This window comes from Carettochelys insculpta, chromosome 4 (genome assembly GCF_033958435.1).
Source record: "Carettochelys insculpta isolate YL-2023 chromosome 4, ASM3395843v1, whole genome shotgun sequence".
Taxonomy (NCBI): domain Eukaryota; kingdom Metazoa; phylum Chordata; order Testudines; family Carettochelyidae; genus Carettochelys; species Carettochelys insculpta.
Window position 1 is genome coordinate 101101278 of NC_134140.1, and position 27161 is coordinate 101128438.

The 27161-nt window shown below is 39.6% G+C and overlaps 1 protein-coding gene across 12 annotated transcripts in view; it reads right to left on the reverse strand.

The window, feature by feature from the left end:
• Positions 1-27161, reverse strand: part of BLTP1 (bridge-like lipid transfer protein family member 1) — a 206547-nt gene that overhangs the window by 127261 nt on the left and 52125 nt on the right. For all 12 annotated transcript variants that reach the window (XM_074993360.1, XM_074993362.1, XM_074993364.1 and 9 more), the window contains 11 exons: positions 25244-25400; positions 23890-23968; positions 22735-22826; positions 21576-21693; positions 20124-20279; positions 14051-14148; positions 10959-11137; positions 10676-10782; positions 8613-8821; positions 1463-1690; positions 683-820 (listed from right to left, as the gene is read on the reverse strand). In XM_074993360.1, coding sequence (XP_074849461.1) covers positions 683-820; positions 1463-1690; positions 8613-8821; positions 10676-10782; positions 10959-11137; positions 14051-14148; positions 20124-20279; positions 21576-21693; positions 22735-22826; positions 23890-23968; positions 25244-25400 — 1561 coding nt within the window. The remainder of the gene's footprint in view (positions 1-682; positions 821-1462; positions 1691-8612; positions 8822-10675; positions 10783-10958; positions 11138-14050; positions 14149-20123; positions 20280-21575; positions 21694-22734; positions 22827-23889; positions 23969-25243; positions 25401-27161) is intronic.

Here is a 27161-nt window from a genome sequence, read left to right on the forward strand (position 1 = left end):
GTTTTGTACCTCCAGAGCATTAATAAGGGTTTGCAAATACTGCAGGGCATTCATCAACCCAACAAGGGGACATTAGCTTTTGTAGGCTCCATCATGAAAAAGGAAGCTACTCCTTCTATTTTAAGATGTTCAGTCTATCACAGATTGAAATATACATCTAGTGGCTGGAGCTGGAATCAGAGCCAATTCGTTTTGGGAATAGGGGAATGTCAAAGTATAGCATTTATTTTGAAATACTCATGTCTATACAGCCAGTCTTTGTTTTGAAAGCAGCACTTTCAGTGCAACTGGCTGCCATTACGCTAATGAGGTGCTGAATATGCATGTCATTAATCTGTTCCAAAGTGCCTCATTAACATGCCCCTTTCAAAAGGGAAGGGCATGTGTAGACATGACCTAGGGAGGTAAAACTAACTGGTCTCAGGCTGAGATGCAAAACCAAGTTTCAGACACCTAGAACGTCCATTCTAGACAGTTTTAGGGAAACATTAACAGGACAAAGACACTTTTCTTTTGTGCATGAACTAAAAATGACAGCTGAACAGAGATAAATACAGAGTGCATGGCACAAGTTGAAAGCATTTGTGCGTGCAGCAGAGAGAATTCAGTGAAAACTTCATTCAGTTTTAGTTTCATGTTAAAAATCAGCATTCCTCCAACACAAAAAGAATACTTCTATTACCTGATAGCTGTCATTCAAGAATAAATTCAGTGGAGATAGTACAAGTTGCAGCATTGTCTCCCTAAATCCTTTTTTCATCTCAAAACACAATCTTTCCAAGAAAGCAGTAGGGCATTCAGGACCATCCGTGCTGCAGTGCTAAAATTAATCAATACATCCTGTTGTGAGAAGTTGCAGGTACAAAAAAAAACACTGAGATTGTCAGATTATGAAAAATTCCTGCAGAACATGGAAGTTTTCCTGCAGTGCTTGATGAAAAAGTCTGATACTTTCCAAATTCATTCAATATTAATTTACATAGACTTCCCTAATTAAGTTTGATCTGTGCATATTAACCCTTACATACAGACCCAAGTTCCCATTAAAATTAACACGGCTCCATAAAGATCTGCCTGCACAGATTTGCAGGATTAGTGAGATGCCCTGTTGATTTAGAGAGTAATTATTATGGGTGATGAAAAATAATTACTATAAACTACAGAGAACAAAAATTTTATTCTGCATTAAATATAAAATGAATATACACATAAGAACTATCTAAATTAACAAAATCCTCCAAATATTAAATTTTTGCATTTGTTTACTCGTTATAGAATAGAAAAAAAGATACATAATTCAACCCCAAATCCATCAATGATAGGATAGAACTTAATTGGGTCATGAAGCACTTGGTTTCACATATACTGCAGTGTAGCCTATAATTTTTAAAATGCCAAATCAGTTTTATTATAGCTAATATAATGTTTTATTGAGATTTAGAAGAGCTACATGTCAGCTTACCACTGGTAGTCGTCCATGCACTTTGTACAAATTAACGAGTACAGTAATGTCCCAAGGGCGCAAGGCTAAGGGGTGGACTGTTTTGGCTGAACTCTCACTTCCCTTTTTGTCATTCTCTAATCCAACTGCTGTCCATCCAGAGCTTGAAGATGTTGACATTGACAGCACAGGACTTGAAATGACTTCTTCAAAATCTGTGTACATGTCATCTTCTCCAAAGTAATTTTCCTAGGAAAGCAATAATTGCAATCACCATTAGAAAGGTGAACAGTGTCATTAGCTAAATCATACAATACAAATCAGTGTTTATTCCATACCCCACTCCTGGTCCACACCCCCACCAAACACTATGGCTGTAATTCTACAAACCACTGAAGCCCGGGTGTAACTTTGTTCATCATAGAAGCCCCACTAAATGTAGTAGGATCATTCCAGTGAACGAAGTTAAGCATTTAATGATATACTTTACAGGAGTGGGGTCTTCAGATTATCTTTGTCTCTAGCTATTCTAAAAATTTACTCTCTGTACTGTGACACAAATACCTGTTTGGAAGTAGAGCCCCACAGTGAGACTGGGATCCTGGGAGGACTCACAGCCACAATAGCTGGAGCAGGATAAAAATTCAAGACACAACGCAGTTTCAATTGGCTGTTGTATGGTGGATGAGAGATAGATTAAAACAATACTGTTCCCTCACCATAAACAACACAGTAACAGAGGAAGCCGTGCTAGTCTATACACTATCAAAACAAAAAGCAGAAAGTAGCACTTTAAAGACTAGCAAAATAGTTTATTAGGTGAGCTTTCGTGGGACAGATCCACTTTGAACACCCTGCCCAGCAGCCGCTACTTTCTTGATGCAGCATTGGCAGCAGCAGCAGTGCAGAAGTAAGGAAGATATCATGGGATCTCCTTGCTTGTGTCCGCGGGTGGTGGCACATCGGGGCCTATACCTTTGTAGGATGATACAGGGGCTTTCCAGCCATTTACATGGAGGGTTAAATATTTCCCTTCCCCACACAAAGAGACTAGGAGGTACAGGGGCTGCCCATCCCCTTGTAGGACTCTGATCCCTCTACACAAGTTAGTTTGGGGGGCGGTTCCTAAGCCCATTACACAAATGTGCAGGGAATGGATGGGCATTGGTGAGAAGACATCTGCTGAGAGTAGCACCTCCAATTATCGCTGGGACAATTTTAGAGCTCAGCAACAGGACTGATATCCAACAAATCTCATTGCCACAGTAGTGGAAGCAGGACAAAAAAAAAAAAAACAGTCAAGCAACAAAGTGGGAGCAGGTGGAAGTGATAGTGGGAATTGCCAAGGTGCAGGATGAAAAAAGTAGTCTGGGGCAAGTCTACAGTTAGAGATACTGCTAAACAAAGATTTATTTTTTAAATTTATTTCATGAAGTACAGCCTACAGTGATCAAACGTCAGCAACAGTCATCCAATACCTCTTTCTAGACACATTCATTTTTGCAGGTTTTAAATGCTTCCACAATAGGAGAGCTCACAAATGAATCCACTTGGGGTTAACATTAAATTTGCTTCTAAGCCAATCTTCACTCAATTAATATAGGCAGAAATAAACTGTCAAATTCTTTTGGGAAGCTTGAACCCCATCATAATGAGACACATTTTCCACATTATATTTATAAAGTGTGTCAGAGGCAGATTTTCTTAAAAAAAAGTTGGAGGAGAGGATTGCTGTTTCAGGATTTCTTAGAAAAAAATTAAGTAATACTGGCAGTAAAGTTAACAAGTCAGATACTTCAAGAAGGAGTTTTGGAAAACACAAGTTTGCTACTAAATGACATTTTTGCATTAATTAAATATTTTAGGAAGAGGCAGTAGACTCACCACCCTAAGAGATGAAGTCCTCTCTTTAGTAGGGTGACACACTGTCCCGTATTTGGCGGAACAGTCCTGTATTTGGGATGCCAAAAAAGTGTCCCTACTTTTTTTAAAAAGAGCCTAATTGTCCCATATTTGGCCTCCCCACCCACCCCACCTGCTGACCTTTTCCGCCTGCAGCTGCTGACCAGAGAGCGCTCAGCCGCCATTTCCATGCCGCTTCCCCAGGGCTGGGATGGGGGAGCAACAGCGACTGCAACCTCCCTGGTGCTGCAGAAGGGGGAGGGCCGGTGGCTGTCACCTCCTTTCCAGCTCCCTGGGGCTTGGTGGAGCGGCCCCTCCTCTCCACCATATCTCCCTGTCTTGTATTTGGGACAGGAAGATATGGTCACCCTACTTTTTAGCCACAAAATACTTGTGGCACATCCTTGAGTAGCACTACCTCACTCACTTTGAAAGAGTCCACTTTAGAGATAACAGTAATTCAATCTCCTTGCACAGTCATTCTCGGGCCCCAATACCAAAAAGAATGTTCCAATAAATGTCAACTGTGGTCATGCATTTTGAGCTGCAGATATGTGACAACTGGACACTAGACTAAGTCCAAACTTATTTCATACAGGCCACCAGTTTTCAGCTTCACAAGGATTCACCATCATTACTAATCTGAACTAGATATGAATTAATGACCAAGAGGTAAAGAGATCTATATTCAATTAGTCTTCCCTTGAGTCACAAAACATACAATTTGATTTTCAAAAAAAGAAAGTCAAAGCTTTTTTTTTTTTAAATAAAGGAATTAATTCTCCCTCATTTAAATAAATTTTGCAGGAGGGGGGACATTTAAAAGTTGGTGATTTACTGCTATCCTATAAGAATTAAGGCAATTAATGAACAGGTTGACAGGCAAATGAGGATAATTAACAATTTGTACTCTAATATTTTGTATATTTAGTTGTACCTTCTCACCTCATCTTTCATATCACTTGCCTTCTAAAGACCCCAATCCCATGTACGGTATGTTTAAGCATGTAAGACAAAGTCAAGTAAACCATAAAGGGGAGCCATCTGGCAAAAAGAACAAAAATAGATTCATATCTTCTAAACCTTTGAAAAAGACACACATAAAAGACAGGTATTTTCCATAGCCCATCATGGGACATGCATTATAACTGAATTAAACTAGTTCTTTCTAAAGCGGTTTATGCATTAAAATGTTATACACCACACTCAAAGAACCTTCACCTCAGAAAATCCACTGTATAGCTCTCCCTGCCATTTTTGAACAGTCACTTAAATGTTTCCCTAATTTCAGAGGACATATCTCTGCAGAATGAGAATATTGTGACAGACACAGAACTGACAGAAGTGCGTTTAGGAAAGACCAGTAGAGGATATCAAAAATACTGATAATTTGCTGCTAGAATCTCTTAGAGAATACAGTGAGCTACAAGCATCCATTACAAATTGGTGATCTGAAGAAACAGAATGCTTCACGTTAAAGGGTTCCACAGCTTAGGGAGACCACATTGCCCTATGACAAATCAGGGACACCAGCTCCAAGGATGGAGGGCTGCTGTCCTCTGTCAGGGCTTCTCAGTGATGGGGGGCTGATGCGGAGGCACCAGGGAGTGGGGGGCTCCACAGCCTCCCAATGATGGGGGAGTGGAGGATGGGGGTCTCTGCAACCTTCTGGAATGGGGGTGCCAAGAATAGGAGCTTTGCAGCCTCCCAGCAGTGGGGGGGGGCAGAGAATGTGGCAGCTTCCCCATGGAGGAGCTTCCACATAGCAGGAGCTGCATCCTTAAGGTGGGGATGCTAGAGAACGAGGCACTCACATCATAGAGGGGATCCCTGACAGTGGGAGCTGCCTTTGCTAGGGTTGGGATGCCAGGGAATGAGTCAGCTACCCCATGGCAGAGCTCACCAGCAGTGGGGCTGCCACCATGGGGTGCCGGGAAGTGGGGCAGCTGCCCCATGGAGAAGCTCCCTGGCAGCAGGAGCTGCTCTCCCAAGGCACAGGGCACCGGGACACAGGGCAGGTGCTTCACGGAGGAGCTCTCTGGCAGTGGGGGCTGCAGCCCCAGGACACCAAGGAACAGGAGCCCTGCAAAATGCAGGACAATTTGCCCATTTTCTTAAAGTGTAGACACCTGTGAGGCAGCTTAAATAAACAACTGTCCCGGTAAAAACAGCTAGACAAACTGAAAATCATATTAAACTTTGGAAAACATATATTCATGTGAAACCTCCAATATATAGAGTCAGCAAGCACAAATTGAAAAGTTAAAAAAAAAAAATCTATCACATACAAGTTATTAAGAAGAGCATATAAACAAAGAAAGAGGAAGGTATGTTGACCAAAAAGTTGGACAAAAAGAATCTAAGCGCAAACCATCAAAATACTAGTAAGTATAAGAAATGTGAACACTTGGAAAGCCTGCCATCTATTTATATTTTCCAACTGCATTTCAGTACAGCTTGAACCTATCTAGTGTGGCACCCTCAGGACATAACAGAGGCTGAACCAGAGAATTTGCCAGACCACATGAGGTCAACATTGTCTGGCAGCACTACTAACACTTCCACCAATTACTGGGCTCTTAGAAGACATTTAGGGGTAAACTACAGCTAAACAGCACAGAACACAGAGCCAGGACTGGTGAATCTGAAAAAACATTATGGGACAACGGGAAACGTGACCACAACCATGTAGTTGTCCAACTAACTAAAATCATGTTGGATTTTGGATGTTACCAGACAACAGAGTGCCAGACTAGAGAGAGATTCAGTGTGTAGTTTTAGAAGATAGTGGGTAAGCATCCTTTCACAAACCCAAACACTCGCATCCCAGTGTCATGACATAATATTACTTATAAATAACTTAGAACCTCAACTTTAGCAGATGAAGAAGCTTCCTGAACAGAGTAAGAGTTCCAAGAAAAAGGGAAACTATCATATGAATCTCAGAAGTTTTACAGCAACCGGGGCAAGAATGAAAACTCCTTATCATGCCATCCTTTACATGGGTGCTACAGTATACATACATCATGACATGGGAAAGGTTTTCAAAAGCACTTTGTATTTGTCTAATTCTACTCCCACAACATTCAACAGTAAACTTGCACTGACTTCATGAGCGCACTGCTAAGGCAATGGTGAGCACTTTTCAAAGTTCCACCTAAAATTCATAATTTACATACGTAGATTGAAAAAAACGTGTTTGTAAGCATCTCACAACGGTCTTGCAATTAATCCATTGGCTCAGAAAACTCGTCCTGTAATCAAAGCCTCCTAAAAGAACGGAACACAGAGCCAATCGGCTTTACCTGAGCAGATTTCTCAGCAAATGAACATTTTGTACTTAATCAAATGAAATTCACAAGTTAACTTTTTTCCCTTTATCCCCAGTCTACCCCCATCTCTCTCAGAACAGTGGTTCTCAACTTTTCCAAACCTCCACATTCTTTCACGATGCTGATTTGTCTTCTATACCCCAAATTTCACTTCACTTAAAAAAGTGCCTGCTTATAAAAATCAGTCATAAAATCTGCTGTGAATATTCAGTACTTAATTTTAAAAATGGCCATTATTTGGTTGCATGACCTGATGAAACAGATTATATAGAAGATGCATCTCTTTCTTACAGCATACGATCACTGAAAAATTGCTTACTTTCTTATTTTTATCGTACAATTTTAAAATAAATCACAACTTTTGAGTTGATAAACTGATCAAGTAATAATAGAGAGCACTGTAAACAAGTTACCATCTGTATGACATTTTAGTTTGCACTGGCTTCGCTAGAGCTTTTCATGTAGCCTACGGTAAAGCTAGACAATTATCTAGGCCAGTTGACATGCTCACAGAAGACTTTGGTATGTCCCCACATGCATGTGTGCCCCTAGTTGAGAAACACGGCCTTAGAAGGCACAGCCACAGAGGAGGAGGAGGAAATCAAAGCATTTTAAAAATCTGTAAGTTAATACACAAGACAATAGATAGAAAATATAGTATTTTGTATGTCCCATGGAGGGTATGCCTTTAAAATTTTAATTTACTCTAATATTTCCCACCTACTATTCACTACTATAGACATTTCAAAGGATTTAGGGCAGAAACCAGGGAGTCTCTAGAGAATGCAGTCTCCAAGCAGAATCCTGTGTATGCTGAGTCCAAGTTCTACAAAAGGTATCTACAAATTTAAGGATCCTAATTAGACATCTGTTTATAGTGTAATTTGGTAGGTCAATTTAATTTTTACAACCAAAACCCAACATCAACGATCTCATTAAATTAACAGTTAAGGCTGAAATGATCCTTTCATGCTCCCTGTTGTGCCCCTGGATAGCAGCATCCAATAAGATACTAATCACTCCCTGTTCAAAGAATCAGAAAAGACTTATGCATAATGGGGACTAGTTAATGATGCACTGTCAGCCTTAACTTTGAATTTCCAGGATTATATCCATGTAAAAGGAAACCAGAAAAGTCTACTTGTGCCAAAACCTCTCTCATTTACTCTCACATATACATGAACAACATAGTGCAATATAAATTTTCATCCTGTTAGCTTATGATGAGTGCAATACTCGTAAGTAAAGTTACAAGTGAGTTATGTCAACTGAAAGAAGTGCTGATACAAACCTCTATTCCACATCATTGTGTATCCTGCACATAACACACACTGCAACAGAAAAGTTATTTAAGGCATCTTGTAGAGAGGGTGCAGGAAAGTAATGAAATGTTTACAAATAACATCTTTTCTATCCTTAAAATGTAGCTTTTTTTGAATTGGCTTATTGAATTCATGTGTGGCTTGAGTAATGCAACTATTGCAAGCACTTACCAACAAACACTTTACACTACACCAGACTATCAAGTTATCTCTATCTACCTAGCTGTCACCGCCAATATTACACTATACGTCTATGGGGGGGCAGAAACAACATTAAGATACCAGCTTTTATTGCAGACAGACAGCTCCTTGGTTTTTATTTACCACCACCAAAGAGAGATTCTACATGGAAACACTTATTTTGAGCAAGTTGTATTTTACCTGAATAAACCTGACCATGCTTGAGTCAGGTTAACTTCAATAACTGCAAAAATGCTTTGTTTCTCTTCTACCAACTCATGAGAAGACCTTGTTAGAAGCAAGTGCCACAATGCCAAAAATATGGCTTGTTCTCCTGCAGGGTATTTACTGCTTTACATAAAGCTGAAGTGGTTTGGACTTCTAATCATGTTAAATATTGATTCCCAGAATGGCATGCTCTACTTTTATTCATACCTTTATACACAGAAAGGCGTTTAGTAGAGGTCCGTACAGCGTTATCTGGGAATCTGGGGAGAGCTCTAGTTCCACATGTAGTTTATCAGGTGGAAGCTCTGAGGGATCAATAGGAAGGCGAGCTGAAATTGTGGGAGATGAAATGATTCGATCAGCTGTCTTCTGTGATGGTCTCAGTACAGACAACATGGTTTCTTCCATTTCTGACACTTAGGAATAAACAAAAAAAGTAAATATTTTGAATTTATTTATTTAATTTCTGCAAATGAACATTCATTAAATTATGACAGATCTATAGTTGTTATCCAGTATGGTTGGCTATCAGACAACTGATATTTTTGTAGTGAAGACAAACTAACCTGGATATGGCAATAAACTGTACAAGTCCCCTCTGTGTTATTTCCCACCCATCTTTTTAATTCAGAGGATGGCATGGTTGGGATTATTCTATCGCTTAGGAACTGAAGTTAAACAGACAAGGGAAAATAGAAAAGTCAGAAACAATTGGACTTGTAAATTTTTTGCTATGAAGCTACAAGCTTCTGCTGGGAAAGACTGTAAATTCCTTGCTCTAAAAGAAATCATCTTGCAGTGTAGTCTTTAAGACTCAGCATACTGAATTATTTAAACCATGCACAAGTATCCAGTGCATCTTTTAAGGACACTTTTTAAACTCAGGTTGGTTTTTCAAAAGGACCCTGTCTGGACGAGCTGTGCGGCAGCGAAACACGGCAATTTTGAAGAGCCACGGCCGGCAGCATGCTAATGAGGTGCTGAATATGCATTTCCAAGCCTCAATAGTAATCTTCAAAATGGCCTTTTGCATGGCCATTTCGAAGATTTGTGCCAGTGTAGACATAGCCTTGAAGTTTGTTGCATGTCCCCCCCCAACCAATAAAGCCAACTTCCCATCCCTTTACATCCCCTCCTCCCACAAGCACCTTCACGCTCCATACTTGTTAATATTTCTGCATGAAATACTTCCCTTTAATCAAACTGTTGCACTCCTAACTTATCCTTGGCTCTCTTCTACAACAGCAGCTATGGTAAACTGCCAGCTGAAAATAGCAAGGCCTGCAATCAACACTTTCCTGTTTTTAAATCTACTTCCATCTCTGTCTATGAAGGTACAACGCGCAGCAATGACTGAATATTATTACAAGACCTAAAGAATAGAAAGTCTGCTGGGAAAACTAACTACTGGTCAAAATTAAACTTGCCCCATAATAATAAGAAATTCATGATTTATGGAGAGAAGATGGTGTCCTATAGCAAAAGAGCATAACATACATGCAAAGAATTGATATTATATGCTGATCCCAATTCTTGTACCATTTTGGATAAAAGTTGCAGACTTCTGAGTATCACTCAGCTACCAAGCCATGATCTGCAATGCTATTAGCTACAGAGATCCGCCCCAATTTGTTTGGCTGATGTGGATCTGAAATATCTCAAACTCTGAAGATTGTAGGCGACACTATAGAATAGGACCACACTATAAAGACTAATAAATCATCCCAAAGACGACCAAGGGGGAATGTGTTCTGATGTGTTCACTGCAGCACAGAAAAATCTTACAATACAAACTAATATTTGACTGTTTTTAAGATAAGAAAAAGGGGAAAGTTTATAGATGCAACACTGGCAGTTTTATGGCTCAACAGCTCTCATTCAAACTTATTTGTAGTATTCCAAATGCTATTTATAATGTGGGTTTCCTGCTTCAAGTTTCTCTTTTACTTTCTCTCTGAAAACTGATTGGGAATTATTATCCTCCATTCACCATGGTTTTACATGCATTAGCCCTGAGTTCTAACTAAGTAATGCTTTTCCACAAGTCCTGAAAAGATGGCACTAATCTACCTCACGCTTACCAAAGCATTAGGATGATGGTCCACAATGTTATACAGAATATTGCCTGCTCATTCCCATGACCTCATTACATCTGTATTCATCCAATTTCTTTGGTGCAAACAATAATTTTCAATCAAAATGAACATATTAAGTCACAGCTTTTCTCCCCAATCATTCTTAAAATACAACAGAAATAGCATGACACTTACACGACTGCTTCAACTGTTCATCTGCCTTCTGTGGATAAATTGGATGCCAAGTGTAGTCAATTGTGAATGTCACACTCGGTACAGTCCAGCATTCAACCCAGCCAGCTCTATCCAAAAGAAAGATATCTCTTGAAGTACCTATTGGGTTACTGTTTCCTATTGCAGCAACAGAAAAACAACAGAACTAACAATATTCTACACCAAACACAAAAATACCAGGAGCTATATTATATACACACACATACATATATATACATAAAGAAACAGAGGAAACAGAACTCACTCTTCTTGAGTAACATTCTTCCATTTGGGCTTGCCTGTTTTTTGACCACTTTGACATTCAGCCGGAATACAGGATTCAGGAGTTATTTTATTAGGATGACAATCTTTCACCAACATAAAGAGGGAATATTTACTAGGATGGCAATCTGGTAGAAATAAATGAAGATCAACATCTTCTCCCTAAAAATGAAATAGGAACACTATTCATCAAATGAACTGAAAAGACTTTATACAATACTGCGTGTCAGTAATCTGATACAGTGGGCCTTACCTACAAAAGCTTATTACCTAATACATACAATTTTTAGTCTTTAAGGTGCTGCAGGACTGCTGGTTTGTTTGTTTGATGTGTGAAACTACAGACTAACACAGCTAGCCCTCTCACATTTTATGAACAGATCAACTACATGCAGCACATGCAAGTCACATGTTCTGATCTGGCTTCTAGAGCACACTGACATATTAATGCCCTTTTCATCATAAAACCTCAAAAAATGTAGTATTTAATTCAAAACCCTAAAACCCCAGAATCTGAAGATTTCAGATGATAAATTACTACTACTACTACTACTAATAATAATAAATTCATACTTACAGTACTACTATTAAAAAGTATTTTTAAACAATATTGAAAGTTCATAATATTCCTAAGGGTTGATAAGCATGATCTCTGTTCTAGAAATACAAGCTAAAATTCAGACACATTTAAGCAATTTGATCAGGGCCACTCCGAAAATTACTGGTTGAGTCAAAGAATCCATGAGCTTTAAATACAGCACTCTATTAAACTATGTACTTCCGAAAGATACTTTAAATAGATGCTTAACTTATGGACATAAGACTACTCAAATGCTTAAAATTAAGCACAAGAGGAAGTCTTTACAGGATACAGGCATAAGGCCTAATCTTGCCAACAGTATACTAGCCAGTATCTCCCAAATAAAGAACAACTGGCCATTACCATTGAAAAACATTTTAGATTCATCTTTGTTTACATATTTGGATTTTTGATATTCAAAAATTTTCTTATCACGAAAATGAGTTTTCATACAAAACAAGTTTTCAAACTATATATCCCTAAACACAAAACACTATATTTATACTATGGCTGTGTCTACACTACCACCCTCCTTTGAAGGAAGGATGGTAAGTAGCGTGTTAGGAGTTTACTAATGAAGTGTTGCACTGCATATGCAGCACTTCATTAAGCAAATTCCTCCCCCCCTCCACAGCAACGTCAAAGTTTGAAACTTCGAAGTACTGGCCCGCATCTAGCTGAGGCTCATCTGCTGGTACTTTGAAGTGCCCGGTGCAACTTTGAAGTCCCTTTACTTCTCAAAATTTTCAGTTTAAAACTTCAAAGTTGCCACGGGGGGGGGGCGGGGAGGGGAGAGAATTTGTTTAATGAGGTGCTGCATATGCACCGCAGCACTTTGTTAGTAAACTCCCAACACAATTACCATCCTTCCTTCGAAGGAGGGTGGTAGCGTAGACAAGTCCTTAGTGAAATAAGTGAGTAGGGCAACAAGATTATTTAACTGGCTAATGCAGCATGGTTTACCATGGACAGAAACACACTTCAGAGGACTGAAAGTATGCTCAAATTATATCACTAATTACCACATTTAGTTTCCAGGAACCAAGGAGTTACAGCCCAGTAAGTGCCTTCTGATCAGCAACACATCAAATAAACTTGCAATGTCATAAGATATACATTAGTTTGAGGTGGAAGGGGCCTTTTTGTGCATACACATTATGAGAGTCTTTAATTACATGACTGTGCCATGATTTACAAAACACATGCCTCATCCGATTTCTTTTAATATTCCACATTCAAAAGCCTGACTCTCTGCTTTTTAGATCATTCAAGTCCTGCACTGAATACAAAATTTTTAATTTCCTCATGGGTGTTTCTACGCTCCTTTCACTATGCTGTGCCACAAACTTTAATGAATTTATGTATGCAACACTCGGAGATCAAAACACCTTCATATTCCTATTTTACAGCTAGAAAACTGAAGCATAGGTTAAGTTCAAAATTGCCCATTCATTTTGGGTGCCCAATTTCAGACTCTAATTTTTGAGAGTACCTATCATTGTATAACACATATATTCAAACTACAGCTTCAATCAACTTCAGTTGCAGTTGTGAGCACTGAATACACCTACAAATCTGGAAGCAGCTGTCTCACAATGGGTGCCCATGAGAAAACAATTAGTGGCCAACTATGAACATTTGGTTTAAATAACTTGCCCGCCAAAACAGAGGAATACAATGATGGAGGAAGGAGTAGAAATAAATTCAACATCTATCTTCCGATGCATTCAGCTGCCTTAATCATGAGGCCATCACTAGCCCCACAATTCCTAGATTCATTTACTACACACTAGATATTTTTCCACAAGTCAAATAGTATTACAGACAACAACTGCAGATACTGTACTGCCCTGATTCATTGCCACAGCATGACCCATCCTGTACAATGAATGAGGCAAGTGTTTTGGGGGAAAAAATAAGTGATCATGTAACTGAAGAAATTATCATAATGTATTCACAGAAACAGAAAGCAAAATAAGTTTGCACAGGCATTGCCAAATTAGGACCTATTTTCACAGTGAAGGCAAAAGGCATATCTTTCATGCAAGCACAACCACCCAGCTAAATTTTAAGGTCATCCTCCAAAAAGAGTCAAAGTGCTAGAGTTTCTCAGCAAAAATATTAAGGAAATTGTTAACAAGAGCATTTTTATTATGTTTTCTTCATCAGAAATGGCTGAAGCATTTTGTCTGAAACTTCGCAAACAAACACTCAGTCTGAGGCAGACAACAGGCATGGAAAAGTTCAGCCCAAATGACTGAAATCTGACAAAGTGTAAGCACCAGAGAATTAGGACTTATACGTAAGGTTACCTAACACTTCTCATTATAGGCACCACTACCAGCCCTGCATATTAAAACAAAGCAATGGCCAGTCCATAGGTAAGGTTGAAGTCGGTGGTACATTTTCAAATTACTGCTCTAATTTCCCCCAAAACAAACCAATCCTACTGCATTTTCCCATGGCAAGTGTCATCCCAGAGTAAAATTACTTACCTTTAAAGAGACCCTAGTATTGCATGTGGTTGGAACAAAGTCAGTGAAAGGCAGAGAGAAAATAATGTTTAAAGTTTCTCCACAGGCTGCCAGATAAACTACAAGAGAAGAGAAAAATAAATTCAAACTGAAGTTATTTTTAAATTAAATGTCTAAGATAATCAGTAAGAAGAAATTTTAATTTAGTTCTCTTTCATGGGTGTATCTCCCCTATTAGGCAAGTTTTCTTGCAAATATATGGATGAGAATTAAGGAACAGCTGTTATAGAATCCATACAATGAAGGAAATTGCAACTTTAAACTATCACACGCATAGAATAAATTATGAACCCATCTTTGTTAGCTTGTAGTCCTGATTATTTTGTCTAAACGAGAATATATTAAAATGTCAGTACAGGAGGTTTGGAAACAAAATATGTAAGTTAAACAGTAATAAGTCTCCAGGACCAGATGATAGTTACACAACAGTTTTTAAGGAATTCAAACATGAAATTGCTGAACTATTAAAGATCTGACCCAGTATGGCCATTCTTATATAATTTTGTTCTCTGCAATTACATGATGTCCCTTCAGTAGCAACATCCCTTTCACACTGAAGCAAGGCAACATTCGTGAAGAATTCATTATTGTAGCATCTAGGAGACAAGAGCTTTCTGCTAAAAAGCTTTAGTGTTCTGAAATGCACTTTTTATGGTTGTTATGATATTAGAATTGTGGTATTTCTCTATAATTAAAGTAGAAGGCAGAAATTTCTAATATGTGAGGTTCAAAAAAATCTAAGTATTTATTTATGAGTGTCAGTTAGTTGAAAAATCTATGAAAACTTGATGGCTGCAGCAAGCAGGAAGAATACTGTGATGTTATTAAAGTCCTCTAATACTGTACCTTGTCAGATATTCAAGGACCTTGAAAGATAAACTATGAACTAAAAGAGGTTCCTCAGAAATTTGGATAAAATGGATACTAACTTTTCAATAACTACTGTTCCTTGTGTTTTACAAGCCCATTCCATTGTTGGTCCCCAGTGAACATTTATCAGATAATTTTTCCCCTTAGGCTGTGCCTACACTAGCCCAAAACTTCGAAATGGCCATGCAAATAGCCATTTCGAAGTTTACTAATGAAGCGCTGAAATACATATTCAGCGCCCCATTAGAATGCCAGCAGCTGCAGCACTTCAAAATTGACACGGCTCACAGCTGCACAGCTCATCCAGATGGGGCTCCTTTTCGAAAGGACCCTGACAACTTTGAAATCCCCTTATTCCTAACAGCAGATAGGAATAAGGGGATTTCAAAGTTGCCAGGGTCCTTCTGAAAAGGGGCCCTGTCTGGATGAGCCGCGTGGCTGCGAGCCGCGTCAATTTCGAAGGGCCGCAGTTGCCGGCATTCTAATGAGGCACTGAATACGTATTTCAGCGCTTCATTAGTAAACTTCGAAATGGCCATTTGCATGGCCATTTCGAAGTTTTGGGCTAGTGTAGACATAGCCTTAGAGATCCATGAGGGCAGCACAAATTCCCTCAGCTGCCTTACACATCAGTTATAAAAGGCCAAACTGACTCAAATCCCTTTCAGTTCCCTCCTACAGGAAAGGATTCGGAGGAAAAGGATGGGAGGGTTGTGGAATGGGTACGTGTAACATATCTCAAGGAACTACAGTTAGAGAAAGGTTGATGACAGCTTTTTTTCTTCCTGTTATTTGCACATGTCCATTCCACCACAGGTAGAATCACTGAACACTAGAAGAGACCTCAAGAGGTCATCAAGTCCAGTCCCCTGCCCTCACGGCAGAACCAAGTACCATCTAGACCATCCCAGATGGATGTCATTCTAACCTGATCTTAAATATCTTCAGTGATGGAGATTACACAATCGCCCTAGGCAATTTATTCCAGTGGTTAACCACCCTGACAGTTAGGAAGTTTATCCTAATGTCCAAAGTAAACCTGAAGTTTAAGTCCATTACTTTTTGTCCTATCCTCAGAGGCTACGAGGAGGTAACTCACAAGCAGTGCAAACTAGAATCCATACAAACAGGGACTGGAGGATCACTTGTCAAAACTGAATAGCATAGGTAGATTGTTGAGAGAAAGCACAGTGAGAGGCAAAAGTATACGAAGGTTACTAGTTTGCAAGTGTCTAATATGAGCACACTAGCTGGAAATGCTGCAGAGGTCACTGTAGATCTTCTTGAATAACCTGATACAACTGTACTTTGGCCAACTTTAAAAAATGAAAAAGAAAAAATACTTTACACAGAAATAGCAACATCCTTCATTCTGCCAGCAAATGCAATGCAAAAATTGAGACAGACCTGAGAGTTTTAGTGCATTGCAGATATAATGCAAAAGCAAGTAATGGACAATCTGCAACTTTTGGGCTGCATGCAGCCCAGCAGGATTCTATAAGTGACACCGCAAGACATTTTACTTTCCATTGCCCACATGCAGGGTTGCCAGATTCTGCTGGGTTTCATGCGTGCAGTTTTTTTTTTCTTACTGCTATTACTAATCAAAACAAAACAGCAGTCATGTAGCACTTTTAAGACTAACAAAATAATTTATTAGGTGATGAGCTTTCGTGGGATAGGCCCACTTCTCCAGATCCAATGAAAGCTCATCACCTAATAAATTATTTTGTTAGTCTTTGCAGTGCTACATGACTGCTGTTGTGTTTTGACAGAATACAAACTAACAAGGCAACCTCTCTGTTGGTATTACGAATGTGACATGCATGTAAAGCATGGGTACATGAAGTGAGGTGTGTGCTGATTGCATATAACAGTGACTGTGAGAGCTGCACGCTCCCTCTGCATCCAATTAAGGCACTGCTACAGTTCCATCAGTGCAACACACAAGTTCTCGGTATGAAGTAACAGTCAGAAAAATTGCCCTACCCCCAAGACAGTCTTGGTTACAAAAATCTTGCGGCCCACTGATATGAAGGGGGGCCATTCACGTGGCCCGCTCACTAGCCAAGGTTGCCCATCACTGGCTAACGCTCTTACGTCCAGATTGTGCTGGCTCTCCTCCCACTTAACATGAAGCTTGTGAGAAAGGTCCCTGTAGAGTGATCAGGTGAAGGAGTCAAAACAAATTGGAGCATATATCATACTTCCACCTGGGGAAGAACCCAAAGACCTCTTGTGATATGAGCCAGGCAGTTTCCAAAAATGGGAAAAGAAAAAGATAATACTTTTAGAACTAGCATTCCTCTTTCAACCTGTCCATGGAAATGAGCTCTTGGCAGATGCTGCCCACCTTAATGGACCAGCAGATATGAAAGAGGGTAGTGTTTGCTGTTTTTCATATCATCTGCTCCTTTTCCTTCACAGATCTTGAGCCCAGGGAGATAAACTCCTGAAAACACTGGGACTGAGGACAAACCACCTTCCACTTCACTGTCCAGGGATTTCAGGGTTGGTCTAGAATATCTGAAACTATGCAATCTCAACGATCTTTTCTGAGAAGAGTAATGGCCCTTCATAAAATAGGTTCTGCACTGTTTAATACACCTCTGGAGGGAGTCTGAAAGAGTGTAAACAAGACAAGTGCCCCATCGTGGTATCAGAGGCTATGATGTAAACTGCACAATCTGCCGCACACAGACCTGCCTGCAGAGTCATTCTGGTGACCAATTTACCCTCTTTTATTGAAGCCTGGAAGTCTTCTTTCACTTTATCTGGGAACTGATCTTTGAACTCTGATACTGTATTCCACAGGATGAAATTACAGCACCCCAGCAAAGCTTGCCAGATTGCAATACACAACTGTAATTTGCCTGTGGAATAAAGCTTCTTCCCAAATAAATCCACTTTCTGATCCACTCAATATTTTGGAGGTTCCAGGCCTTGGACACCGCCATTTCAAAGGGAGCCCAAGAGGGCTGCAAACATCAGGTGCTCAAACCTCACAGACGATACAGAACTTCCCTTCCATCATATCTGAGTTGCAGGCAGGGGAGCTGTTGCCTCCCAGAGGCCTTGGCGGTTTGCAGCCAGACAAAATCTCCCCACTACAGACCAGCTTTTGCCTCCCCCTAAGGTGCCTCAAAGCACACAGGGCACTAAACAGCAGTTAAACAGCACAGTCTTTGATGCCTTCCTAAAGGGGCCCAGATGTGCTGGCTCATCGTAACCCTGAGGAACTGAAAACACAGATAACAGTTAGCCTGCTAGCCCTCTAACGAAGGGCCTCAGAGAACTGCCCTTGGCTGGTACTGATAAAGTGATGCACCCACACAGCCATCCCAGGAGAGAAATCCCCGCCTAAGTAAAAAAATGTCCTGTACTTCAAAATTCTTTATCTCCTGTCTTACAAGTGCAAATTAAGTAAGAATTGCCCTTGTAAAAACTGGTGTCAGAAAAAAACAGACCAGTATGATTTGGCACCATAGATAAGAAAGAGAATACTTGACCCGAGGGTATAAAGATGGGCCCAGCAGCACACTGACTCTGAGTGCATTCCCACCAACTACCTGCTGGTTGGTCAGGTGATTGCCTCCCAAGGTCTGCAACTGGGGACACCCAACTTCGTATTCGTCTTTCTGCGGAATTGAGTGACCGATCCTGGCTTGGCTACTCTGGTATCGAAACATGCAAGGAGGGTAAAATGTACCCACATTAAGGTCTCCTTTTGGTGTACACAGTTAAAGAATTAGAGTTCTATAGATAGATGTCGTTGTATTGGATTGTAACGTAACCTGTTAACACCTGTACTCTGCTAGCATATAAGAAGTAGACAATAGCCTTTTGCAACCACATGCTTATAACTGTAGCTTAATAAACTTGTAACTAGTTAAGATCTAAGCCTGACTGCTGTTACTCTTTGTCACTGCAACACAGCTGGCACAATCAAAAGAACTTTAACCATTTGGTTACCACAGCCTGGCCATAGGTGAGAGTGCTAAGAGCCTAGCGTAGAGTCGTGCCGCCTCCACGGAGCAGACTCCTGGGGCGCCCGTCAGTCAATCCTGGCTGCCCACTGCGAAGGGACAGTGCGTCCTAGCAGTTAAAGTCTCTGGTGTGGAAAGGCTTAGTGCTACCATTGGGGCACCCGTCAGCCAATCTTGGCTGCCAGCTGTGAAGGAGCTCCCTCCTCTAGCAGTAAAAGACTCGGATGTTTAGGACCCTGGGGCATCCGTCAGCCTTGCCCAGGCTGCCCGCTGCGAAGGAGCCCAGCGCTCTAGCAGTTAAAAACTCGGATGGTAACAAGGGCATAGTTGGTACCTCACCACACATTACCCGGCCACCGGCTAACACGGTTCTAAGACAACACGTCCATAGGATTGTTGGATTTTTCCTCTGGGTGGATGTCCATGATCACAACCATCCTGAATACCTCCTGAGGAGTCTTAAAATCATCACAGATTGAAGAAATTGGCTCTACTTCAACTACCTCATCAGGAGTCAAGGAAGAAGATGTCATCAACTATCATGAGCAGTGGAAAGAAACTGAGGGGCTTGGAGGGGGGCTCACAACTTTATGCCAGCAGACAGTGCACTAGGCAGCAGAGGGGTCTTCTGCTACCCCACACAAAAAAATTCAGACAATTGTGCCATACCAAACAGTGGAATGGACATATGCAATGACTCAAAGTAGAACAGCTGCATTTCAGGGTGTATGATTTTCAGTAGCAAATATGTGAAAACCCATTTATTTCTTGGCAAAAAATATACTTATAGAAAACTAAGCCTATGTCCACACTACTAAAATAACTTTGAAGTTGCTTACTTCGAAGTACAACTTTGAAGTAAGCAACTTCGAAGTTCAGCGTCTACACACACCTTACTTCAAAGTTAAACTTTGAAGGAGGGCACTACTACATTCCCGGGAATGGAGTAAGGACTTCAAAGTTGGACTCCCTACTTCCAAGTTAACTTCGAAGTTAGGGAAAATGTGTGTAGACTCTCTGCTGGCTACTTTGACTTCAAAGTTAACTTGGAAGTTAGTTCCTAGTGTAGATGGAACCTAAGAGTTTTTATTACTTCTCAACAGATGCTTACATATCGAACAGCAATTGTGGGTTTTTTTAAATGTTATAAAACATGTCTTCAGAAGACTCACTCTTACCATTTTCCTGCTGTTTGGTGGAACAGTCAATCCAGTTGTGTTGATTTGCAGCCCAAAGCATTTCAAATTGATGAAACATGACTTTAAAATTCCATATATAGGGAACAAATGAAAAAATATCAGGAGCGCTATCACTGGACCAGTCTTGAATCAAATCTAAAAATATATAAAATAAAAAAAGGCAAATATTAGCAATATATCAGGTCAAACTACTTTGGAGAAGTCTTTTAAATAGCAATTGGGCCAGATCTTTGGCGGTAAATCATTGTAGCTCTACTAATTTCAGAGAGCTATGCCAATTTTTCATCTACCAGCTGAGAACTGAAATTCTAAATATCAGCCATTCTTTACTGGTCTAGCCAAAGGAGAGTTACGTGAATCTATTAAAATAATGAATCAATGATATACAAGTTAATTTTTGTTTTGCACATATAAAAAGTTAAATCCTTTTCACAGAAATTGGAACATCCTTCATTCTGTCTGCAAATACAATGAAAAGAATAACTGAAATAACAATATAGTAGGAGACAAGAAGTAGGGTTTTGACCTCTGGCTTACTGAGCATTAAGCTCCAAGGTTCAGATAAAGTTTTGTGTACTTATATGACAGAGCAGCAAATACATACGGGCACAAGTTTAAAAAAAAAAATCAACAGAAAAAGAAAAACAGGAATCTACAGGACACCATTAAAATATCAAAGTTAATCTAATTTTTGATTATTCAGTGTTTTTAAATTTATTTTATTTTCTAGAAGAAAAATATTTTAATGCGTTGTCATGATTTTATTAGTCCCGATTCTGATTTTACTATGAAGGAGCTGTACTAGGAGCCCAATCCTTCAAGGAGTTTACATTCAGCCAGAAATGCAGGATTGCACAGTGCCTTTGAATCACTGGCTTCCAGTTCAATGTAGCGTATACTGTAGTGACCATTACACATTTCCCATCACTGGGATTCTAAATTATATTCAAAACCTTGGGGAGATTATTTTCATACAAGACTGGTTAGCCACACGACCGACAAAGGTAAACCATAAAGATGAAGTCTGTCAGCCAAAAAATTCCTGTATGCACCAGATTAACAGGTCAACTTATCTCTTAGGTCAACAATATTAAACTAAGAAATATCTGAAAAATTATAATCATCACAGATCAATATATTTTGTGTTTGGCAAAAAAAAAGTTATTCTTCTCTGTGGCTTGTCATCAATAAAAAGAAAACAATTAAAATATGATTAAAGGAAATAAAGCCTTTGGGTTTTTTCACACTTCATGATCATTCACCATTTTAGCTAAACGTAACCACATAGCCTGTAAGACTATCTACTCTTGCATTAAAGCAACATTATTGTCACCTCTAAAATGGTTTGGAAAATGACAAAGAAAAAAACATTTCACCACAAATACTTTTATTCCACAAATGAAATAGGTACTAATGAAATAAGGAAGTTACCTGCAAAAAAGTTTTTTTGAGCAAAGATGAAGTGATAAGTTGCTTTATAAACCTCAACTTCACACTGCCATGTCTGTGGCATGTTCCAGATTCGGGGATAGCTGGCATTAATATGAAACTGAGAACAAGACACCAAAGCATCAATATTAGCTTAAAACTAATATGCTTGAACAATGTTGAGATGAAGGGTTGACCATGTACACTTTGGTGAATGCTTAAAACCATTTTCCTGCTGGGAAGAACAGAAGGTCACTCCATGTCCTTAATAATTTAATTTCTTTCTCTGTGCCTGAAGGTCAATTGTCACTTTATTCATTTGTCTGAAAACTTCTACTATGAATTTCTCATATTACACCGGAGATTTGCCATCTGCTTTTGCAGTAGTTACACTGGCTGCCTTATAATCTAATTTAAATCTTTCATATCAATGTTCTACCTCCCTCAGCCTACTATGAGATATCATCTAAATAAACAATTTTTAAACCATATAATCTATGTAATGTGGCTATTAAGTGTCTAATTCTACATAAATTCATTCAGGAAAAGGGAGTAGATTTTTCAAAGCTAGTGCATATGGATGTCAGTAGAATTTAACAGGAATTCAGTTGCTGATTTTCATCAAATACTAAATGCACAAATAAAAAACTAATTCATGATAAAATGTACTTGTCATGCTTAACAAGTACTTTAGTTCTCAATATGTAAAATATTTAATATTTAATATATACTAGCTAACGTACAGTAGCATATTTTGCAGGAAAAATGATGTCTCAGAAATGCAGGACCTCATCACCACACTCTACTATTAAATTTTGCTGAGCACCCAGAAGAGACTGTTTATAAATTATGTTATGCCTATCAATTAGGCAAGGTCAGCAAACTCAAATCTTCACAGACTAGAGCCTAAACTAATGTTTAACTTTACATACCTACATGTGTAAGGTCTACAGACTTCAGTGAGGTTACTCAACATAAAGTTACTTGTGCATAATTCTTTGGAGGACTGAGGTCTTCTAAAGTACATACAAATGCCTCACTCACTGCACTGTCTGCATACTTGCACAGCATTTATGCCAATCATATGTTTACATAAAACCGAATGTCCATCAGAGACACCTGCAACTCTGTGCATAATGATGCTTTGTTACTGTAGACTTACAGCTAACATTTCTGCTTCTAGAAGAGTTCGATACTGCATACTGCTGGTGGCATCAACATGTAAAAGCTGTCCTTTAATTGCTGGGGAGTAGCCTATTGGACAGAACAAATAATATTTTTATATTATGCCATTTCTCATGCAGCGTTTATTTCTCAAGTACAGTAAAGAATTAAGCATTAAAAAGAAATACAAATATTTATAAACAAACATAATAGGGTGCAAAACACTTCACGGAGAGAACCAGTAGAATGAAGCTTCAGTTCAGTCCTTTACTAGTTGGATGACAAAGGTTAAGACAAAGCAGTTCTGGATTCTGGGTAGTCCAGAAAAGGCTAGTCTTGGGCTCCGGAGACCAGGGTTCAATTTGCATTTGGTCATCTAACAGCCATTGTGTGAGACTTTGCACAAGTCCTTAAGCCTCTCTGTCTCTCAGGTACCCACCCGTAAAATGGGGACAGCAGTACTTCCCCACCTAATGGACATATTTGTGAGGAGGCATACATTAATGACTGTATGGTGCTCAGATACGATGACAAAGGGATCATATATATGCAGAGAAAGATAGCAAAGGCAATGATGGTCTTCAAAAGAAAGTTGCATCTATTATTCCTTATACTGGGGATAAAGATAAAGACACAAAAGCAAGTAAGGAGAGTTTCGGCATATTTAACATAGGGTTAACAAGTGTTAAATCTGTATTATTGAAGTGCTTTGAGATCCTGTAACGAAAAGCACTATTGAAGTACAGGTTGAAACTCCACAGTCTGTGACTCTCTGGTCCAGCAAGACCAAGATGTTGCTGAACCAGAGAACCACAGTAGCAGAGGCTGCCAGTGGCCAGGAGCAGAACTGATCCAGCACAGCTGGGGAGCAGGCTGGAGACAGGGAGTCCCACTTGCAACCAGGAAGGAACCCTAGCCAGCAGGCCTTATGTCCTGTGGTCCAGCAAACTCCCTTGTTCAAGAACAGTCAGGAACAGAGGGTGTCAAGGAGATTCAACCTTTATAAGTTCTTATTGCTTCTTTACACAGAAATGTAGGTCTTTCATAGGTATAAGGGGACAACAGCTTAGGAAATCCACAATCTTATGAATTAAACACAAGTTTTCGCCTGTACGCTATCTTAAGAATGTAAAATAAAAGGCCTCAAACTTACCATTTTCACTGACTGTCATGGGAATATTTATTTCCAAATATGAGCCTGCTCCAACATTTACATGAACAGCATTGGTTTCCTACACCAGCCAAAAGAAAAAGGGGGAGGGACAAAAAAAAAAAGGTTAAATATTATTTCTCCCAAAAGTCTTCAGACAGCGTATGGTATATCTCTGGCCAATGTTATTTACGTTGAAGTTAGCAAGATTTAAAAAAGAAAATTCATTTGGTTGTTGTCTTCCCTGGCTAAAGTCATGAGGTTATGTTAATGAGGTATCTACAAAAAATTATGTTAAAAGGACAATATTTATAATTTCTGAACTATAACAAGCACTGATTTAGAACCATGAAAATATGACATAGGATATCCGACCTGATGAGTAATGGGACAGAAATGTAGGCTGAATTCCTGACATTACTGTTCCTACTCAGTTGTGAAAGCCCATATGCATGGTTCAGGATATGCATATGGAAGAAAGGGGCAAGTGATGCCTATGAAGAAAACACTATCACAGGAACGCCGGAACAGTTTTTTTAGTGGAGATGCTGAGCGTCACTGAACCAAACTGTAAACACTGTCTACAGTGGAAACCACTTTAAGACCGGGGTGCTGCATCTGTAGTTCCAGCACCTATATACGGTCATTCACTAGACCCAGCAATCAGTATTAAGTTACTCACCTTTCCTCTCAATGCTTCAGAAACCAACTTTTTTTTATGGGAAAACCCATTATAATGTAAGACTGTGTAGGAAAACTCAAAAAATTTAATGGCATTACCCATCTCCTAGATGGGAAAATGCTCTGTAGATTAAGTTATGGCCTTAATGATTAAAAATAAATGAGAAATCAAAATTCTGAGAATCAGGCCCGCCAAATGGGAGGGTCGGGGGGAGAAATGGACGCAGTTGCCCGTGGGCCCAGGAGGGGCACAGAGTTCCACCTGCCACCACAGTAGAAGTGGCAGTGGCCAGAGTCCCAGGCCCCTCAGACACACCATGGAGCACTGTGTCACCAGTCCACACAGGGTGGTGGGAGGGTGTCAGAGCTGACTACACTAAGATCCACCTCTTCTCAGGTGGGGGGCCAGCACCCCCTCCCACTTTGCCCTGGGGCCACAGCAGCTATCATTGCAGCTGCTGAAAAGAAGATGATAGTTCATCTTCTCTTCTAACTTGATTCTACATAGAATTCAAGATGATCCAAAAAAAAAAAAATCACAAAAGAAAAAAATGCTATATTTAAATATTTCTAGTTACCACCTAATACCAATGAAAACAAAGAGAAACACAGAAACCAGCAGCTTGCAAGACTGCACGGCATCTTGAGAATTTCTAACCATCTTGTCATTATTTACCCTGTTTTTGGTAAAAAGCAAGTCAATAGTGGCATCTGCAATGATATTCATCCTCAGCTCAAAAGCAAGGATCTGTCTTGGCTTGCCAGGCTGTGCAATTTCTGAGACTTTCATAACCTGGTAATCTGGAGGGAAAAAAAATTTCCACAAACAGTCCCTAAAAAACAAGAAGAGATATACAGTTACTCCCATGGGGAAAAAGAAAAAAAAACAACATTTGGTTCATCTACAAAATTTCCTTGCCACCAGCCCGTGTAATTGAATTGAGTCCTGGGACAGTCAGCAGGTAAGAAAAAGTGAAGGAAAAAAAAATTATATTTGCATTTAGCAGCAAGATACTGAAATCTTCAAACTTAAATCAACAGGGATATTTCTGCCTCATTAGCGAATTCAAACTCAAAGTAAATTAGATATTCAAATTGTTTGGAAATAAACTTTTTAGGACAGTGTGGGGGAATGGTTGTGGTGGAGAGGAGATGGTAGAAAGGAAAAAAAAATGTATAACAATCCCCAAAAGCGCACAAGTATGTTACATTCTTTCTTCCATTTCATCTGCCCACCAAAATATACAGTAACTGTGCCCTGTTTTGGAGATTACAGTGAGAGAAATGACAAGGTTGCTTTTTAATTGTGTATAACTGTCATGAAGCACAGAGTGATATACATTACAAACTGTCTATGAAATTAGAATACATAGGATCAGAATGTAGTCTGAATTTTACAATTTGAACCAAACGTATAGCCACAAGGAAAGGAATCAGAGGATGACAAAAGCATGGAAAAACTGAAACAATGAGGTTCAAAAAAGCAGCCCAACAGTGAACTAAAGTCAAATTCCACAGAATGGGTTTAAAACTGTGGCCACAAAGATTTTGGAAAAAATGAAAGTACTTGAGTGAGAAAGGCCTTTTTGTCAGTGTACTCAAGACCTGACTGCTGTAATTGCTGAGAGATGATCACTCTGTCATAATTACCCTGTGCAGATTCATAATGTCAGCATGAAGAAAGGGAATTATTCTTAAAATGGCCTTCCATGGTTAAAAATGGGATTTTCAAAAGCACTCCAGTGAATTAGGGCAGCAAATCCCATCAGCTTTCATTAGGACTCATACTTCTAAACCTTTTCAATATTTCTGAAAACTCCACCCTATTTTTTTAAAAAACAGCAATGAAAATATTATGCCCAACATACCCTGAAAAAATCTGCTACTTTGGATCTTTTACCGAGCAGATTAAAATATGAAGTAAGTGATAAGGGATCAAATTTTCTTGGTGGTACTAAAAAAACCCATCAGAGGTTTCACTTTCCAGCAACGCCCTGTGGTATGCCTTAAGTTCTTTCCTTTAGGTACTTCAAGATATTGTTTACTGTCTATACTCCTTATAACCTGCTCATCCTCACCACTCCTAGGCTGCATCTACATTACCTCCCTACTTTGGAGGGAGGATGGTGAGTAGGGTGTTGGGAGTTTATTCATGAAGTGCTGCAGTGCATATGCAGAACTTCATTAAGCAGACTCCCCGCCCATGACAACTCCGAAGTTTTAAACGTCAACATGCGGGCTCGCATCTACCCCAGGCACTTCAAAGTACCAGCTGGTGAGCCACGGCTACATGCGAGCCAGCAGTTTGAAGTTTAAAACTTCGGAGTTGCCGCGGGGGGGCGGGAATTTGCTTAATGAAGTGCTGCATATGCACCGCAGCACTTCATTAATAAACTCCCAACACCCTAGTTACCATCCTCCCTTTGAAGTAGGGAGGTAGTGTAGACAAGCCTCCGGAAAGTAGTCAATCACAATAAGTACAGAGCTGGGAAAATGGCATGCATCCAAGAGGAACAACAAGTATGAGTCTTCTCAACATTTTTTTTCTTAATGGCAAGATTTTGCCACCTTTATGCAACTTGAACCTTACTCAG